This window comes from Canis lupus, chromosome X (assembly GCF_003254725.2).
Source record: "Canis lupus dingo isolate Sandy chromosome X, ASM325472v2, whole genome shotgun sequence".
Lineage (NCBI taxonomy): Eukaryota > Metazoa > Chordata > Mammalia > Carnivora > Canidae > Canis > Canis lupus.
The window spans coordinates 17,132,769-17,152,999 of NC_064281.1; the positions used below are offsets into that span (position 1 = coordinate 17,132,769).

Sequence of the window (20,231 nt, forward strand, 5' to 3'; positions counted from 1 at the left end):
CTGTTCAGGAATATATTTTGTATGTTGTCGGACCTTCTTTTTCCATGAGATTATGCGTAGCAGAAATTGTGCCATTAAGAAAGTGAAGTTCTACATTTTCTAAGCATGGCACAATATTTTTCTGAGGAAAATACATATAATAATCCTATGACTTCTGTCTCCCCCTGCCATGTGAAGATTCTGACAATGCCATGTAGGAACTACAGGTACCTAGATTGATATGGGAAAACTTGAACCACAGTTTACTTTCATCCAGCCTGCAGAAAGTGTATTTCTATATATGGAGAACAAAAGCAAGGTTTAATCTTTTAAAACAACTTTGTTTTATGCAGGTGCTCATTTAAATATGCTGATAGTGCAGTACCTGGCTGGCTCAGTCCCAAGAGTTTATGATTCCTGATTTTGGGGTTATGAGTTCAAGCCCCATGTTGGATATAGAGTTCGCTTAAATTAAAACTTTTTAAAAAATTGAATATGTTGATAGTGAAGTGCTATTTAGCAATTCAAACATTTGCCTTTCCATTATCTCCCTTCCTCTTCTAATCTTTACTCATAATCCTGACAAAAGAAATAGTTTATGAGAGATGATCTTTTATTTACCTTTCTATACCTACACTGGAAAAAAAATACATAATAACTGAATAATTTGCATGTCTCATTTTACAAACATAATTTTACTTGATTATTATGCGTTCTACCTTAAACTTCCATAGAGTGATATCTTAAACATGTAAATTTAAGATAAAATAATATAGAAGATTATATGGAAACATTAGTAAAATGCAGATAAACATATTCCTTTAAGAATCATAACCAAAGAAATATAATTGATTAGTGCTAAGCCTTCATAATATTTACCTTTGGGATGCTGATATAATTCAAAACATTCTGTAAACTTTTAAAATATTGCCTTCAGTAATTTTATGTGGCATGCTTTAAAAAATGTCCATTTTATAGCTATTCTTTATTTTCTTCCTTAACCAAAAATAGTATTAGCTAATTGGAGCATCAACTTTACTGGGCAAACATGGCCTCAAATGAATTTTGACTATCAAAATTATCCTTAATGATAAAAAGGGTTGCCAATTTTGAGGATATTTAGAAGACTGTGCTATGAATTCTATGTAATCTGAAAAATAATATATTACATGTATGTAGTTTATAATGATTTTGAATGTGTTTTCTCATTTGAGCCTTATGACAATTTTAAGAGATAGGAATCCCCATTTTGCAGATTAAAATACTGAGGGTTAGTAGAATTATATGATTTGCCCAATATTACAGAGCACTGAACCTCAAGTTTAGAAAGAAGGCCCAACTCTTCTCACTCCTAATTTAGCTAAGTACATCATATTGACTTGCAATTCTATATATCCTGGGAAGCTTATGATTTTTCTTATAACTTTATATGAAATATATTTTAATAGAAGTTGTAATAACATAATTATGCAGCTGCTCTATGCGATAATTTTGATAAAAACATATACTTTAATGAAAATCAACGTTTGCTACTGAAAACATCCTTAACTTTGCCTTTGAATTCACACATTCAGATTAATACGTAAGCAGATGTAAAGCCTCAAATCATTATTTCCAAATTTCTGGACATCTGGTACTATAAGAAACATTGTATTAGAACAACCAATCCTTGATACCAACTTAAAATCTGGACACATTCAAAGGAAAATAAATAATAATTCACTCTTTCCCTTAATGGTCATAATCTACCATGAAATAAACCAAAAAATAAGATTGCTTTTGTAGAATATAAAAGTAGCCACACACCAATGGAAAAGGCTTGGTAATTATGCCTTCATACAGGACTTTAGCTAAAAGTTATTTGCTTGGGAAACAAGAAAATGCTGTCAGAATCTCATTATCAATGGATTCCAGTTTCTTCTATCCCATTCCAAATCCCATGAAAATTGGGTTAACTTATAATTGTATGACCCGGGAAAAAGTTTACCTCCTGTAACTAAAAAGATGTGCTGCTTCAGTCAAGCTTAGAAATAATATATTGTTCTAAAAATAAGGTTTCTGACTTAGAAGACATATGGTGAATCTTCATGAAATCAGGGAGAGAGGAGGAGTTGTCATGAAATGTGCTCCATTAGAATTGCCAGGGGGACAGACTGTACTTTCCTACTAACAAATGTCCCTTTTTTTTAATGTGGTTGTCCCTATATTTTCTTATTACATGCAGAAGTCCTTTACTTTCCCCCTGTGAATATGTAAAATGCTTTTTCTTTTGAATTCCTAGAATTTGTTTCTATTTACTTATTAAAATTCAAAAGATATATACCCATTGCATATAAAAATGGAATTTAAAAAAAATGCTAGGAAGGAGATAACAATTCCATCCTTGAGGCATAGAGGAGTTATTTGGAAAAGGCTCCATAGAGGAAGCTACATTTCAATAAAGTCTTGATGAGTGAGAAGAGTACTAGATGAGGAGATAAGAGAAGGAAGAGTGTTTTCTGATGTGGTAAAAAACAAAGTATTCTAGGAAATGACCAGAAATAGAGAGGTAAAACTAGACTGGGGTCAGGCTGTAAATTATTTAAACCACCATGCAATGAATTCCAGTCTTTATGCTCTAGTCAGTCATAGCAGAGACTTCTGGTTTTACTTAAAATATTCTTAATGTTTGCTAAAATACATCCACAAGATTTAATAATCAAGTAGTATAAAAGGATTTAAATGAGAAAACCATAGTCCTTTGCCCCTCTCATGTACTCCCATTTTAAGTCATTTAAGCTGACTGTCACTATTAATAAATTTGCTAATTAGGACATTATCCATGGACTTTCCACCACAGCAGAACAGGATTCACCTAATTTATAACATACCTCTACTGTTCATTCATTCCCCCAATATGATTATTTTCAGCTCCTGAATAGCTTACCATTTTATCTTTAAGGAATATATTTAGATGTTTATTTTCTTTTCCATCAATTCTATAAAGTATCCCATGACTCTTTCCCATATAAGATGAATATACCAGCACTCTCACCTTTCTCCTTTAGTTTTCTTCCCTCCTTGAAATCAACTTTATCCAAGATTAATATACCCACTTCTGTAATTTTTTAAATTATATTTGCTGAAAATATCTTTTTCCATGCTTTTACTTTTCAACCTGCCTGTATCATTATGTTTAGAGCTTTTGATAGACCACATATAGTTGGGTTATGTTTTTTAATTCACTCTGCAAATCTTTTAATTGGTGTACTTACATCATTTGTATGTAAGGTAATTATTAGGTTGGAGCTTAAGTTTGCTAGTTTATTTTTTGTTTTATGTTTGTTCTGTTTTTCATTTATTTTCTTTTTCCTGTCTTCCTATGGGTTACATGAATATTTTTTAGAAACTCATTTTATCAATAGTGTTTTTGAGTGTATATCTCATATAGCTTTTCAGTGGTTGTCCTAGATATTATATATACATAACTTATTATAGACTACTGGTATCATCATTTTACCATTTAAACTGAAGTTTAGAAACCTTACCTCTCTTTGTATGACTTTACTCTCCTCCATTTATACTGTAATAATCTTATATATATCCTCTACATACATTGAAAACTAATTCAGAACAGTATTATAATTTTTGCTTCAATAATCAACCATAATTTAGAAAACTCAAAAGGAGAAGGCAAGTTCATATTGTATTTACCCATATTTTTGCTTACCATGTTCTTTCTTCCTTCTGGAGGTTCCTTCTTTTATCATTTCCTTTCTGTTTAGAGAATTTCCTTTAGCCATTTTTTTAGAGTAGATCTGCTAGCTAAAGTTCTTAGTTTTCTTTCATTTGAAGATATGTTGACTTATCCCTCATTCTTGGAAGATATTTTTGCTGAATATAGAATTCTGAATTCTGGGTTGACAGCCCTTTCAGCATTTGAAAAATGTTGTAACACTTTCTGCACTCTAGAGTTTCCTCCCTTTTTTGCCTTTTATAAGTATTTTTTTATTGTGATAAAATAGACATAACAAAACTTACCACTTTAACCATTTTAAGTGTTAAATTCAGTGCCAATGGCATTAAGTACATTCACAATGTGGTACAACTATCACCACTATCCACTTCTCAAGCTTATCCATTAGAAAATCAACCCCCATACTTCCCTCCCCTACCACCTAATAACCACTATTCCGCTCTATGAATTTGCCTATTCTAGGTACCTCATATAGGTGAAATTATAATAGTAGTCCTTTTGTGTCTGGCTTCTTTTTTACTTAGCATGGTGTTTTCAAAGTTTGTCCATGTTGTAGCATGTGTTATAACTCCAAATCTTTTTTTTTAAGATTTTACTTATTTATTTATGAGAGAGAGAGAGGGCGGGGGCAGAGACACAGGCAGAGGGAGAAGCAGGCTCCATGCAGGATGCCCGATGTGAGACTCGATCCTGGGTCTCCAGGATCATGCCCTGGGCTGAAGTTGGTGCTAAACCACTGAGCCACCTTGGCTGCCCAAACACCAAATCTTTTTAAGGCTGAATAACATTCCATTGTATGTATATGCCATATTTTTTTATATATCCATCTGTTGATGAACATTTGGGTTGTTTCTACCTTTTGACTATTGTGAATAACTTTGCTGTGAACATTGGTATACAAGTATCTGATTGAGTCTCTGCTTTCAATTTGTTTGGGTATATACTAGAAGTAGAATTGCTAAATCATATGATAATTCTATTTTTAATATTTTGGGGAACTACCAGACTGTTCTCCGCAGTGGTTGTACCATTTCATATTCCCATCAGCAATGCACAAGAGTTTTCATTTCTCCACATCCTCATCAGTTATTTTCTTTTTTTTTTCATAGCTGCCCACCCAATGAGTGTAAAGTCATTGTAGTTTCTCATTGTGGTTTTCATGTGCACTCCCTTAATGATTAGTGATGGTGAGCATTTTTTCATTTGCTTTTTGGCCATTGTATATCTTCTTGGGAGAAATGTCTATTCAAGTCCTCTGCCCATTTTTTAGATGGGTTGTTGTTGTTTTTTAACTTGTAGGAGTTCTTTTTTATATTCTGGATATTAATTCCTTTTTTAAGATTTTATTTTTAAGTAATCTGCACACCCAACGTGGGGCTCAAACTCCCAACCCTGAAATCAAGAGTCACATGCTCTACCAATTGAGCCAGCTAGGTGCTCCTGGATATTAATTCCTGATCAGATATATGATTTGTAAACATTTTTGCCATTCTGTGAGTTGTTTTCTCACTTTATAATGTTTTTTAATGCACAAATGTTTTTAATTCATCTATTTTTTTTATTTCATTGACAGTGCTTTTGTTGTCATATGTAAAAAATCATTGCCAAATTCAATATCATGGAGATTGTCTCCAGTGTTTTCTTCTAAGAGTTTTAGTTTTAGCTCTTACATTTATGTCTTTGATCCATTTTGTGTTAGTTTGTGTGTGTGTGTGTGTGTGTGTGTTAGTTTTTATATACAGTACAAGGTAAGGATCCATATTCATGGTCTTGCATTTAATTTTTGGGGTGTTTATTGTTGTTGCTGTTGCTTATTAATGTTTCTGTGGGGGGGACAAGAACTTGGAGTTTCCAGGTAGCCATTTCGCTGACATCCTTCTGGACTCTGGTTCCTGATAAGAAATCAGCTACCAAATTATTTTCCCCCTATTGGTAAGGTATTGCTTCTGTCTGGCTGATTTTTTTTTTTCTTTGCTTTTAGTTTTCAGGAATTTGACCATGGCATGTCTTGGTTGGAATTCATTGTCTCTTGAATTTATAGGTTTATGTCGTTTGCTATATTTGGAAAGTTTTTAGCCATTATTTCTTTGAGTCCTTTTTCAACTCTGCCCTCTTTCCCCTCTCCTATAGGACTCCAACAACATGATTGTGCGATCTATTATTTTTGTACCATAGGTCCCTGAGCCTCTGTTCTTTTTTTAAAAATCTTTTTCCTCTTTGTTGTTAAAATTTAATAATTTCTACTATTCTATATTCCAGCTAACTGATTCTTTCCTCAGTCCCCTCCATTCTGCAATTTAGCCTCTACGTTTTTTATTATATTTTTTCAGTTTTAAATTTCATTTGTTTCTTTGTTTTCTATTTCTTTGTTGACATTTTCTCATATTTTATCATATGTTTCAAATGTATTTTAATTATTTATTGAAGCATTTTTAAGATAGCTGCTTTAAAATGTCAGATAATTCTAACATTTTTGTTATCTTTTTTTTCAGTCAATTTGTTATCTTCCTGGTTCTTGGTATGACAAGTGAATTTCATTTGAGATCTGAACATTTTGTGTATCATGTTATGACTCTCTGGATCTAATAATATAAACCTTCTCTTTTAATTATGACACTGTTCCTGCAGAGGAAGCTAGGGTGCTGGCTTCTTTCTGCCAGGGCTAATAAACATCCAGTTCCCTATACAGTCTTGATTGACAACTTAGAGTAGGCTTCTCATTACTTCTGGGCCATGGATGGAGTTCTAACTTCCCTACAGGTTTCTACTAATACCTATGAGGCTGGGAAGGGTAGGAGTTATTTCAATACTTAAGCTCACTATTTGGTCTCTGCTGACATCATGAAGTGGGAGGTATTCTCATTATTATTGGACAGTGATCAAACTCTTTTGACTCTCTACAAGGACTTCTCTGACACCACCCCAGAAGACACTCTGTTACTGCTGGGTGGAGGTAGCAATTCAGGCTCCACTGACAACAGAAAAAGGTGGGGGGTCATTACTGCCTGGCAAGGATGAGTGTCCCAGTTCCTGGCTTTCTCTCACACCACCATTGAAAGGATATCGGAATGCCCTGCTACAGCCTAGCAAAGTAAAAGTCTTGGCTCCCTACTTCGCCTTTGCTGGCATAGGTGGGGATGGGGTCACAGTTTTTCTGTGGTATTTGGCTGGAGCAGAGTAGTTATTATTTCAGTGTTTTCTACCTTGCTAAGCTGCCCCTTTCCTGATCCTCAGCTAGAGATCAGGCTCTTCTTGGGACTTTTTTGTTTGTGCCTTCCATGTTTTCAGGGTGCCAGCTTCTTCAGCTCTGTGTTATATGAGCAAAAAATTAAAAACCCAGAGAACTCACCAGCGTGTCATTCTTTGGGTCTGAGTTCCCATGCTACTTTACTTTGTTCTTTTTCTTTCAAAGTCTTCTTATGTCTGTTTTATATATAATGTCCACAGGTTTTAGTCTAATTTAGTGGGAGGAATAAGGAAAGGTATCTCTACTTGATCTTTCTGGAAAAGGAAGCCCTCTCCTTAATTTATAAATATAAATCAGATCATGTTACTGACCTGTTTACAAATTTTAATGGCTTTTCACTGCACTTTAAGCTAGTTACCACATAGACTTATAAGATCCTGTATTCTCCAACTCCATCCTATTTCTCTGGCCTCTTATGCCTTTGCCCATTCACTGTTTCAGCCATACTGATTTCCTTTCTGTTCCTCAATCGCCTCCAACTCTTTACTGCCACAAGAACTTCACCCATGATTTTACTTCCCCTTCTCTTGAATAAGCTATTTCTGATCTTTACCTGCTTGAATTTTTCTTCCTTTTTAAAAAATATATGTATGTATATATGTATGTATGTATGTATGTATTTTACTTGAGAGAAATAGAGAGAGCTCAAGTGGGGGCCATGAGACAGAGAAAATCTCCAGCAGATTGTGTGCTCAGTGCAGAGTTCAATGCAGCGCTTGATCTCATGACCCTGACATCATGACCTGAGCCAAAATCAAGAGTCACATGCTCAACCGACTGAGCCACCCAAACCGCTCCTACTTGTATTCTTCTATCTTAAGACTGTGTCTAAAAGTCACCTATTCAGAGAAATCTTCTCTCATCACCTTAATGAATTTCCTCTCTCCCTCATTCCAACAATTCTCTATCACTACACCTTGTACATTTCATATCAATACTTTCTATGATTTGCATTTATGCATTTATATATATATTGTTTGTTTACTAGTACAGTGTACATTTCCCACCATGTTATAACTCTACAGGATCAGGAGTCATATCCATTATATTCATTAGTTTACCTATGGTGCTTAGCCCATTATCCAATATACAATTGTATATTACATTGCCATCTTATAATCTAGAAAGATCCTTATTTATTTATTCTTTTGGTATACATTCATATTTCTGTATTGTGGAATATACCCAAAATACCTTTGTACATGTCTATCATTTAGCTAGCTACATTATATCAAAAATATCTATTGGTATGCTTTGGTTTATGGGACTGGAAAACAGCAACCATGTTTTGCTCATTTTTCTAACACTGCTTAGCACAGGGCATATAGAGAGTAGATGCTCTTTTTAAAAAATCAATGAATGATAGCTTTGCATTATGCTACAAAGTCTTTGAAACAGTGCTGAAGAAAAACTAATGAAGCCAAAATATTTTCAGTACTTAGATCACCAGAATCACTAAGTTTCCTTTCAAAATCAAGAAAATGTCAAAAATAGTGACAAACTTACATGCCTTTCTCTCTTTCTGGATACAGTTCCTGGTCAGTGAAAATAAGTGATTTGTTCCATGTGATATGAGCATCCATTATGTGCCAATTTTCCTGGAATTAAATGAAACCCATTTCAGAGAAAAAGACAAAAATCTATGGAGAAAGAAAGCAATCTTCCTTTCCCACTCCCCGTCTTCAATCATCTGTAGTCTGTCAGTTATTAACAAAAGATTAAATAATTTGTCGTCTACTTGAGCACTTTTTACATTTAAAAAATATGATCTATAGGGATGTACCTGTGAATTTACAAAGAGGACCTCTGAACTTATCTAGCACCAATTGTATCAGTTCACATTTGCCACTAGCAAGGAAGACTGCTAAATGTTCAGAGAAAAATGAACCTAACATATGAAGGAATTCCGTAAAATCTGTTTTGTAAAAAAATAATGTAAAAGCTCAGAAGAAAGGATTTAGATCAGGGTTTTTTTTATCTTGCAACATTAATACAGATTTTTTTGAGTTAATTATGTGGTTAACTTAGGGAGCCCAAATAATTAGGGAAAATCCAATCTTTTCCAATTTGTACTGGTGCTGCTGCTGCTGCTGCTGCTGCTGGTAATTTACTAGGCCAGAGCTGGACTGGCCTAGTTTATTCAGGCACAGGCTCAACAGAGCTCACTCTTTGGGGGAGTATTTATGGACTTCCTAGATCAGATCTGTGCCAAGTGGTCAAGTAGTACCTCAGCAGCAACATGGTGACAGCTGCTAGGTTGGCTTATCACACTTCCATAAATTCAGCTGGTAAGGTGAAAACAACCCCAAATGGATTTAGAAAAGTTATTTACACAGCAATGCAAGATCAGCATGCCCTCAGCTTCACATGTCCCTAGTCCCAGGATGATACCAAACTGGAGGGGCCAAATGATAGATGATACAAGTGGTGGGTTGCTCTGTCATCAAAGAGAAAACTCTAAACTACAGCTGAACAGTTCTTTAGTCTGAAGCTATACCTGAAGCTGATGCCTCACTGGAACTAGCATGGCAAATGAGAAATGGATTTGGGATAGCTCCTCACAAGATTGTGTTGCCGTGTTCCAGAGAAGATCATAGGGCTTTCTGCCAAGACATGTGTCATACTGAGGTTGAGTCTTGTCTACATGACCTATGTAGAGATATACAAAATCACCAGAATGCCATGACAAAGCTGTTCTACAATCTCACAAGGAGAGAAGGATTTCAAAGCTAGCTTAGTTTAAAAGGTGCTATCAATCTATAAGCGGCAAAAACATAATCACCTTAGAGTAGGGATCATCATTAGTGTCTGAGACTTTATTCCAAAAGAGTAATGCATGTAATGGTGGTAAATTGGAGAATCATTACCATTCATTGGGGAGCCATCTGAATAAGATATACACATAGGTGGGCTATGAGGAAGGACAGAGGAAAAACTGACTCATGAAAAAGTTAATGCTCTGTATACCAAGCCCCCCCTCCCATTCTGATGTCCAGTTCTTTCACAGATCTTAATAAGGGCATGAAAGATATCTAAATTTATAAAACCATCAGATTCTTCTCAGTTCTTATTGGAACAACATAATTTTGGTGCTTCCCACAGTTTTCCATGCCTTTCTACCAGAAATTATTTTATCACAGGGCTACCATATCACTGCATTCTCTTGGTTCCTCTCATAATTCACTGATTTTCTCTTTTTCTTTTGTGGGCCTCCTCTATGGGCATCTTACACTCCCCCTGTCTCATTCATATTCTTGTTTTAGTATGACTCTCAAATCTTTATCTTCAATTCAAATTGAGTTTCCCATTCATATCTGTGAATGCAGAAACTAGCTACTGCAAATCCCTTCTTGGCTGTCCATAGGCCTCTCATGTTTAGAATGTCCAATACAGAACTAATATCTCAGATTACTTCTGCCTCCCAAATCTGCTGCTTCTATTTTATTTCGGGGGGGGGGAGAGATAATTTATTCACTCACCCAACCTAGAATCCTGGGAATCATTTTCAATATTGTTCTTTTCCTAACCTCTCATTTCTAATCAATCACCAAGCTCTGAATATTTATTTAATATATCCCCTTCTCTCCATCTCTACCTCTACTATTCTATTTCTGTCCCAAGACATCTATTTACTAGTCTATTGTCACATCTTCCAAATCGACCCTCCCCATAATGTCCCTCTCAAATCTATGCTCTCCATGGTTGCCAATGTAAAACATAAATATATAAATATGAGCAGTTCATTGCTGAAAATTCTTAGATGGCTCTATCTTTAAGTCATGTTTTAATTTGAGTTTTTTCCCCTGATCTGGCTATTATCTACCCCTCCCATTCTATCTACTGTCACCTTCACTTTGCTTTTCAAATTCAGCCTTCTAGGTATCTCCACACAGTACTCTGTAACTTTGTTCACACTGAACTGCTTACAAGGTTTTTTCTGTATTTGTTTGGTTGCCATCCTTTAAGACCTACAATAGTCATTATCTCCTCCAAATAGTCTTCCCCTCAATAGTTAGGTACTCCTCTGCACATAGTACTGGGCACATCTATCATGGCACTTACCACATTATCCTATTATATTAACAGTGAATGTTTCTGCTCCCCTTAACAGGTTATGAGCATCTTGGGTTATCTTTGCATTCACAAAATCAAACTAATTTTTCTGATCAAAGCATACAATTTGGGCCAGCATATTGGTAATGTTCAAAAATTTTTTGTTGAAAACTTTTATATGCTCTTAATTAATGGCTGCAAAGTACACCAGAAATTTCCCTGATAGGCGAAGGCTTAATGTGTTTAAAAAACAAAACAAAACAAAACAAAACTAGGTTTCCTAATCTAGGTGGACTCTGGGATTTTTATTGTGCTATGATTAGTACAGCAGGGAATATCTGGAAAGAGTCCTTAAAAAACTCTATTGGGATAACCTAAACTCAAGCCATTTTCTCTTTACCCAGAGATGATTGCTGTGAATCTTGGTCTGCAAAGGACATGGCTTGATTTAATACAGTTTACCCTAGAGGCAGAACAGCAAAGAAAGAATTCTACTAATTTAATTATAGTCTCTGGGTGCTTCTCTCTGATAATCTAAAGGGAGGTTTGGCCCAGAGCAGCACACTTATGGCCCCATTTACATTTAAAGGTCTCTTCCTACTTGATTCCTTGACTATTGGAAGCATGGATAGATTGTTATCTGGTAGTTATATCAGAGGCTTTGGTAATTTACTCATAGCAGTTAGTTGAAATTGCACTGCAAAAAAAAGAAAAAAGAAAAAGAAAGCATTGTTCCAGAAATTTTGCCAGGCCTTCTCTGGAGCAATTTTCGTACACTGTTCTTGAGAAGAACTTGTATTTTGTTTTATCGCTACCAGTCTTATCAGAATTGCCTAGCTAATTTTTCTGATCAAGGTATACAACTTTGTGCCAGCAAAGAACACCTACTTTTGAAATTATAGTTAAAGGTGGAAAATAGAGGGCTCCTATCCTTTCCTGTATTTTAGGACATGGACTACCCTCATACCTGTTCTCTCTGTGTTGTCACTTCTCACTTATCATTCAAAAGTAAAAGATAAGACATTTTGTCTATATGTTAAATAGCTTAAAACATTAAAATATGTCTTGCATGGCAGTCTAAGGTCTGACTCAGAGCTAGCTTCTTAGTAAAAGAAATGGGAACTGACAATTAAGGGCTCTATAAAATAACGTAGGTTAGAAAATGTGGAGGTTAGAGATATTCAGCTTGTAACTATTAGAAGAAACATTCACATTATTTACTCCTGTCTATGGCCTCAAAGAGACAAAGGCTTGAAGGTCTTTCCAGTGGAATGCTTCCTTCCCTATTTGACTCAAACCCTAAGAGTCAGAACCATTAATCACCTAGATTCCAGTCAGAGGACCTTCGTAAATTCTACAACTCAAGTACTTTAGACTCATACATATTCTATAAAATCTCAACTGAAAAGATCTTGGTCAAGAGATTTTAATTTTTTCTTGAAATCTAGAGGGAGAAGAATGAAAAGGCAAAACTACAACAATTGGATTAAAAGATTATTTAAAATGATCTTTTTTGGATATGGTTGCAAACATCTCACAAGTTTTAGTTCTCCAATTAATTTAATTAACTTAGCATTTACCCTCTGCCTGCTTCCAAAAAGAATCCAAGTTTGTTTCCAAAGAATCGGTTTGGCTTTTCTGTCTAGGCTGTTAAACTATGCATGATATCATATCATTTATATGTTTTGATGTGTATTTTATGACAACATACCTTTTACCCCTAATCTTTGGGATTGTGTTGTACATTAAGAGAAAGCAAAGTTAGGCTGCCACAGTTTGTATGTAATGACGTGACATTATACTTACAAACATGGGGCAAGACATTAACATTTTGAACAATAAGCAGAATATAAAAGCTAGTTTATTTGAAAGGTTGTGGAAAGAAAATTGCAGGTAAGATTTAGCGGAGTCATTTGGAGTTAAGAATAAAAGGGTGAAGGCAATGATGATTTATTCCTTTTTGTTCTCTTTATATTAAGGATATTTGAGTGAATAGCCAGTTATGCTCTGAACTAATTAAATGAAGTAATTAATGCCTATTATATTGTCAAAATTAAAGGCAAATTGTGTGTGTGTGTGTGTGTGTGTTTTGTAGGGGAAACCTAATGGAGGAGAACTTAGGACAAATACCCAAGGCCTTGGTGAACTCTATAAGATAGTCCACACCAACATTTTGGCTCAGTCATTCTTAGTTCTTAGAATTATTTTAGTTATCTCAGGTGATTAGACTAAATTCCTTACTGTAACATAAATAGAAGAATATGTACAACTTAATTCTGATGTAGGGTCTTCCTTAAAATCCTCTCTCCCTGGGATCTTTTTCCTTCATCTTCTTTGGCACCAATCTTTTCATGAAATGTGTATTTTTTTATTTTACTGCCTACTGATCTTTGACATTTTTTTATTGATACTTTATTCATTATGCAAACAATATCTCACTCTAAACTTGCTTGCAATATATAGTCCGGTTGCTAGTCATGCAAGCCCAGTTAGAATATGCAGTTTGGCATTTCAGCCAAGTTTGGTCACTTCCTACATTCTCACAGTTGCTGACCAGGAAACTTATGGTGAGTGTCAGACTCCTTTGTGGTTAAACTTTCAAACAAGACATACTCAGTAAACATTCAATGTACCTTCTCCTTCCAAAGTACTGTTAACTTTACAATACTGTTATAAATCTTACTAGTCTTAAAAGCTCATATTCTGAAATCACCTTAACTTGGTATTACAATCATGCATCATGACCTCAGACAAATTGCCCTCTAAGCCTTATTCATTAATTCATTCAACATTTATTGAACAGTGTGTAATAAGCTCTGGGAAGAGGAAGTGAATGTGATAGCCAAGGTTTTCTCATCTGTAAAATGTGGCTAATGACAGCTGTTTTGAGGATAAAATGTATGTAACATATGTAGCACACTGCTCAATATATGTTGTTATTAGCAGTTATTATTTTGATAAAGTAACTTTTCACATCTCCCTATGACTGTAACTTCTAATGATTCACAACGGATTTGTATCCATTCCTTTTCTGAACATAAAGCGACTCTATAAATTGCTGATGCTAAAAATCATCTTTTCTAGAAAATACTGATGCAATATTCTGAGACTCAATTGGAATATAAGCACTCCAAAATGCCTTTCACACCTGATTAGCCAAGAAAAAACTGTAAATCACAACCATGATCTGGATTGTGAATGGAAGGTGCTATACCGGTATACTCTGAAGCTAGACTTGTCTAGATAACCTTCTAAATTTCTTCCCATATACTTTTAAGTTTGGATTATTAGAAAAATAAACAAGCATACAGACGAGCTATCTTAAGTTTTACCTGGCTTGTATCACTAGCCTGAAAACCTCAAAATATTTTAACTACTGTGGTTTCAGTTCTTTGTGTGTGGGGGCAAGGGGGGAGGGGGGGGTGTCAACTCAAGCCAGTTGAGAAAAGTGGCAGTTCACGCAATAGAACTAGAGAAAATGGGTTACTGTAGGAAACAAATCAATGGCAAAACCAATCAACATTAGTGAAATGGTCACAGAAATAAAATGAGTTTCTCTCTTATTCAATGGGTCTATTTAAGAAGGACAAAAAAAAGAAAAAACACCCATCTCTCATGGTGGTAGAGAGTTTAGAGAGTTTGCATCTATATTTTCTAGGATTATCTGTCATTTAAACTGAAGCCTCATTAGGCAACTGTCTTTTACTAAGGGTTGCGTAGTAGCCTTTATAAGATTTTTGAAGAACATGAGTTTTGAAGGATCGTGTTTAACATTTGTCACTCATCTTAAATCCCAGCGTTAGCCCCTCAGTATTCATACAGGATTATCTGAAAACAAAGGGACATCCCCTAAAATAGGTACTGGGCGCTCACGGCTTTGAAGGGGTTGGCCGCAAACCCGACAGCGAGCCCTTCAAATGGCACGTGGGGCCGAGCGTGTCTCGGTGTCAGCGCGAGCAGCACCTGCAGGTTCCGGGCTGCACGCCTGACTTCCCAGGCCCAGGGCACCACCGGGGCGGTCCGACAGCACTGGCCCTGCTGCCTCGTCATCGCTGCGTTTCTGGCTGGCGGAGCGGGCTCCCGTCCGCGGCACTCCACGCCCCCGTGTCAGCAGGCGTGCGCGGGGCTCGGGAATCACCTCGGAAGCCCACTCAAGCCGCGGGGAGGGCGTGAGCGAGGAAAGCCCGCGCTCTCGCTGTAACCCCCGCGCTCGGCGGTGGCCCCCCTCCCCCCGGCGGCGGGGCCACAGGTACCTCCTCAGCCGCCTGAGCATTCAGCGTTCAACCGGTGGGCGGCCCGTCCCGCAGCCTCCACGTCCGCTGAGAGGCCCCCTCCGAGCCGCCCGCAACTGACTGACTGCCCCGGGGCCGGACCTTGCGCCGACGCCGCTGCGCAAGCGCTCCTAGCGCGCCTCTGTCCCGGGGCGGCTCGCCCGGCGGGAACGCGAAGCTGCCAGCGGCTCGCACCTGCCTGACTGACAGGCAGACCCCGGGCTCGGGCCTCGTGCCGGAGCGCGCACGCGCCTCGCGCGCCTGCCGTCGGCCCCGGGGGCGGGACCGCGCGGCAGCGAGCAGGCGGGGGGCTTGTGGCGCGCGCGCCCCGCACCCGAGGGCTGCGGAGAGATATTTTGGGTGGCAGGAGGCCCCTCGTCATTTCCGCCGGGCAGCTTGTGGTGCCCGGGGCTTCACTCCCGCGCGCGAGGCGAGCGGGCAAGTTGGTTGCGGGCGTGCGGCGGCGGCTCCTTTTCTCAGCGCCTCGACCCTCGGCAGTGCAAGCCATGAACTGAAGCCCTGGAGGGACGGAGAGCCGAGCCGAGCGGCGGAGCAACAGCAGCACCCGCCACTGCGGGGACCGAGCAGAGAGTCCGCACCGAGCCGCGACCCCGGAGCGGTTCTCTCGCCGTCGCCGCTCCCGCCGCCGCTGTCCGCCGTTTGCTAACAGACACTGCAGCCGCGAGACCCGACACACAAAAGCCGTCTTCTCGCCACCCGCCCAACGAGGCAGCGGCCGGCGAGGGACCCCACCTGAGGGCGACTCGGGCTGCCGAGTTCGTTTTGTGTCTCATCTCTGTGCCCCGCGCGGCAGCGACCCCGCGCCCATGGCTCTGATCATGGAACCGGTGAGCAAATGGTCTCCGAGTCAAGTAGTGGACTGGATGAAAGGTAATGCCCGCTGTGCGGAGGGCGAGGCGAGGCGGTCCTGGGCGCGGGGTCCCGGCGCGCGACAGGGAAGGGCGCCTACCGCGGCCGAGCCCGCCATCGGGGCTTCTGCTGCCTGCTGGTGGTGCGCTGGGGGGACGGGGGGGCGGAGGTCCTCCGGGGCCGGCGGGGGCTCGGGATCCCGACCTCCTATTGTCTTCGGTGGTCGCTCCCCCGCTAGAGAGGGGCGCGGAGAGCGCTGGGGTTGCCGGCGCTACCGGGTACGGTTAGAAGGCGGGCCGCGGAATCCCGGTACGTCTCGCCTCCTCCTCGCTCCTCACGGCGCCCCTAGGCCGGGAGGACGTGGCGACCCTTGTCTCTCTGCTCGGGGAGGAGCCCCCCGGGACCTGCTCCTTTGCTCGTTCCTTCCCGGGCCCCTTTGTTCCTGGAAAACCTAACGCCCCCTCGGTGGCCGCTCCTGCCAGGTGCCTTTTGCGGCGGCAACTCTCCCTACAACTTTTAAGCCCATATAATGGGGTCAGGACGTGGCTGCCCGGGTTTGGACCCGGGGAACTCCCCCAGTTTGGGCTGAGGATGCTCGGCGGATGCGCTACTTTGGGGGAAAGGAAAACATCCTTCCCCTGGGACAGCATCCGCGCTGGTATCTGTGGGCTCCCTCCTGCGCAAATGCCCGCCCCCCTCCCCTCCCGACCCCCAAGTCCTTTGCCTCCTCCTCTTCACGCCAATTGACATTTTGGACCTCAAGGCTTTTTATTAGGTGCTCAACGCCAGGGGTAAGGTGATGCGCATTCAAGTGCCCCCTCATTTCTTCCATCTTGAAGGCTCGCCCCTTTTTTTCCCTGGCAATTTCTAACAACCACAGTTGTAGACACTCGCCCTCCTAGTCGCAAACGTGGGCTTTTTCTTTAGTCCCTGGGCTTTCCTGCCTCACTATCTCCCTCTGTTGTCTGAGTTAAGGGGCTTGTAGAAGACCCCCCGCCAACCCCCGCCCAGGACCGCTGCCTCCCCCCCCAAACCACCAAGATTCCTAAGATTTGGGGAATGCCTACAGGGATGGATGGGATGAAATAAAGAATTCCTGGCCACACTTGGGAGATGTTAGAGCTTTGCTTCTGGTTCTTCCTAGGCACACACTCTAGGTAGATTAGTCAGGGGCCAGAGGCTTATCATTTGCGAAAATGCGCGTTGTGAAGCCGAGGGAGCCCTTCTGGGGGCTTGCTCAGCAGACTGACTTTCTAAGCTCCACGTACTTAAGAACGAAAGGTTGGGTGATTGGAAATGATTAAGACTGACTGAGAGAAACTCATTTTATTTCCTCCTTGTCTGGACCTTTTCGGCCTCTTGCTTATTCTTATGGATTTTTCTTCATGCATTTGCTTTCCTTTTATTCCCTTACTTGCCCCCTTTATTTTTCATTTAATTAGGTGTTTTTTCGTTTCCAGTATGTGAAAAGTGCTTCGTAACTGCAAAGAACAGTACACATGAGAGTGTATTGAATTAAGTAGAATTAATTATCAACTGCCCCCCTGTGTGCGGTGCATTGTGCTAAGGTGCCATGGGTGCCATGACTAAGATAAAGTCCTGCACTGGCTCATCTTTTCTGTTTCTTCTCTTCGTATTTGCTATTGAAATTACGCTTTCCTAGATTCCCACCAACCCCCAACCCCTTTGGATTGTCAGAGACAAACATCTGTCTTCTCAGTCATGGAAGAAAGAGCCAGGCTGTAAGCAAGAAGCAAGAATGCTTCATTAAAACCCTTTCTTTGAATTTGCTTAAAAGGTTACTTTGTTTTGAGTCTGTTACTGAAATACTAAACAGAAAGCTATCTTGGCTCCACGGAAGTCTGATTACCTTCAGAGACTACCTCTCACAAATTCCCATGATGCTTGAGTGAGTGATGCATACTCCATCTTCTTCACCTCCACCCTCCCAGTATAATCTTGCAGTTTCTTCTTTCCCAACAGTTTAGGTCCAATGAAGCAAGTAGAACATATGATGCACATATTCTGACACACGTTATTAAATTTCCAGTACAGTAGTCCTTTAAAAATCTCTCCAGCCCTTTAAAAATTTCTCCAACCTAAAATGCAGCATCTTTGAAGTTGGGCTAACGTTGTTAGCTGTGATTTTAAATGATTGTTATGTGTAAGTTGAGTAACTTATTTTCATACCTGTTGGTGATGAATTTTAGAGCTATTTGAAAAAAAATCAAGCAAGTAGCCAAGATAGAATCTACGCATTTTTGTACACATTAGACTGGAAGAGAAAAACTGATATCATTATCTGTATATTTTAAGTCTCAAACTGCTTACTGCTGAAATTTTTATGATCTTCATATAAATTTAAGATAACAGAAAATAAGATTTTAAAGAATATTGGTTGAAATGAACATTTCCTCAACTTGTAATTACACTGCTACCTTAATTAATTTATCCTCCCTACCCCTTTCCCCAAATGAACTTTATAACTAAACACATGAAAAAAACCTTTTCATCCTTTCTTCAGATGCAGTTATTTTCAAAAGTCAACTAATTTAGGCTGTAGCTTTGGAATAGCCAAACTTTGGTGTTGTATAATGTATAGCGTTACAAAGGCAGTAACACAGAATGAACAAGACTTGAACAACTGCAACATTGTGGGAGTTCTTCAAAGCATGCTCCTAATGTGACAGTTTCATCATCTTTAACATTTAAAGCATATAGCATATGCTTTCAGCTAGTCACAATCATAAATAGTTATGACTCTATTTAGTAAGGTACATGCGTTATGCTCTTTCTAGGGTGTTTTTCTCCTCACTAAACAGAAAAGGAGACATTAAGCATATAAAAATGGCATGGCTATATGTTTATACTTCCAGACAATTTATGTAAGTGGTATAGAAACTCAGCAGAGAAGGAGATGAAGGGAAAAAATGAGCTGATGAGATTAAGCTTCGGTATCATGTATTCAAAATTATTTACGAAGGACCATTTGTGCATTGCAGTTCATTTTGATCTTTTATATTAAAATATATTTGAGAGAGTCAAGTATTAAATTTATATATTAATTATTACTAAAGATATAAGGAAACACTTGCAATTTTTTGCTCACCCCCGACTCCACTATTTGTAAAATCCAATACCCACTGAGTTTTCGTCTAACAATAAAATACTGCTGTGACACAGTGTCAATGTTAGTTCCAGTAAATATATGAACTTCCCATGAGTCGGTAAAATAAACAGTTACATTCCAGATATCTTATAGTACATCAGGCTATTTGGAAATATAGAACTTCAAAATTAATTTTATAAAAATATTTTTTGAAAAAATCAAAGACTCCTCATTTAACATTTGAAACAACCCTTTTTTCAGTAGGAAATTACATGCAATCCTCTTGTAGTTTTGACAAAATTATAAAATGTAAGCCTTTTAAGAGTAAAAGCAAAGCCTTTATTAGAAAAGCTGTAGGTAGAAAAGTAGGCCAATAACAGTTTCTAATTTTTGCTCAGTGTATTACTTTAAAACACATCATATCTCAGCTCTTATCTATTCACTTGAAGGGCCTATACAATACTCTGTAACCTGCAGTTGTTTGCATTTACTTTTTGTCCACTGAAATACAGCAAAAGTGTCTGAACACTTCAGGCCCCTATCATTAGCTTCATTATTAATTTTTCTTGTCCATGTCACACCCAATAATTCTAGTTTTATTCTCACACTTTTTCCAACTTTGAAACTCCTTCAAATATCTATATGACTAAGATAAAGTTATTTTCTGTGAGCAACTCCCTTTATGACATTTTTTCTAGTGATCTTGAATCCCTTTCTTGATAAAATAAAATGAATTATTGTTTTCAGAGTCAACCAACAGACGCTGCTCTGCTGGTCCTCTCTTATGGTCTCTGTGACTTAGCTCTTTCTACTCTTATAGGATGATACCTAAAATCTAAATTTTTAAGATATCCTTTTCTCAAACCATGCCACAATTAACTGTTCTTCCCTTTTCTGTTTGCTACAAACCATATTCTTTGAAAACCATCCACTGACTGACTTCTACATTCTGTCTTGATGACTCAG

General features: G+C 38.9%; 1 protein-coding gene and 1 long non-coding RNA gene across 6 annotated transcripts in view; one reads left to right on the forward strand and one right to left on the reverse strand.

Moving 5' to 3' along the window:
* Window positions 1-15,501, reverse strand: part of LOC118353665 (uncharacterized) — a 176,468-nt gene extending 160,967 nt beyond the window's left edge. Inside the window, exons 1-2 of the long non-coding RNA XR_004812945.2 lie at window positions 15,269-15,501; window positions 8,469-8,560 (exon numbers count right to left, since the gene is read on the reverse strand). This is a non-coding gene — a long non-coding RNA (uncharacterized LOC118353665). The remainder of the gene's footprint in view (window positions 1-8,468; window positions 8,561-15,268) is intronic.
* A 77-nt stretch (window positions 15,502-15,578) lies between these two features.
* Window positions 15,579-20,231, forward strand: part of CNKSR2 (connector enhancer of kinase suppressor of Ras 2) — a 277,577-nt gene continuing 272,924 nt past the window's right edge. For 2 of the 5 annotated variants that reach the window (XM_025438372.3, XM_025438399.3), the window contains exon 1: window positions 15,580-16,177. In XM_025438372.3, the coding sequence (XP_025294157.1) occupies window positions 16,114-16,177 (64 nt within the window). In that variant the 5' untranslated portion in view covers window positions 15,580-16,113. Of the gene's footprint in view, window positions 16,178-20,231 lie in introns of all 5 variants that reach the window. The other 3 variants (XM_025438375.3, XM_025438392.3, XM_025438385.3) reach the window with 3 other exon arrangements.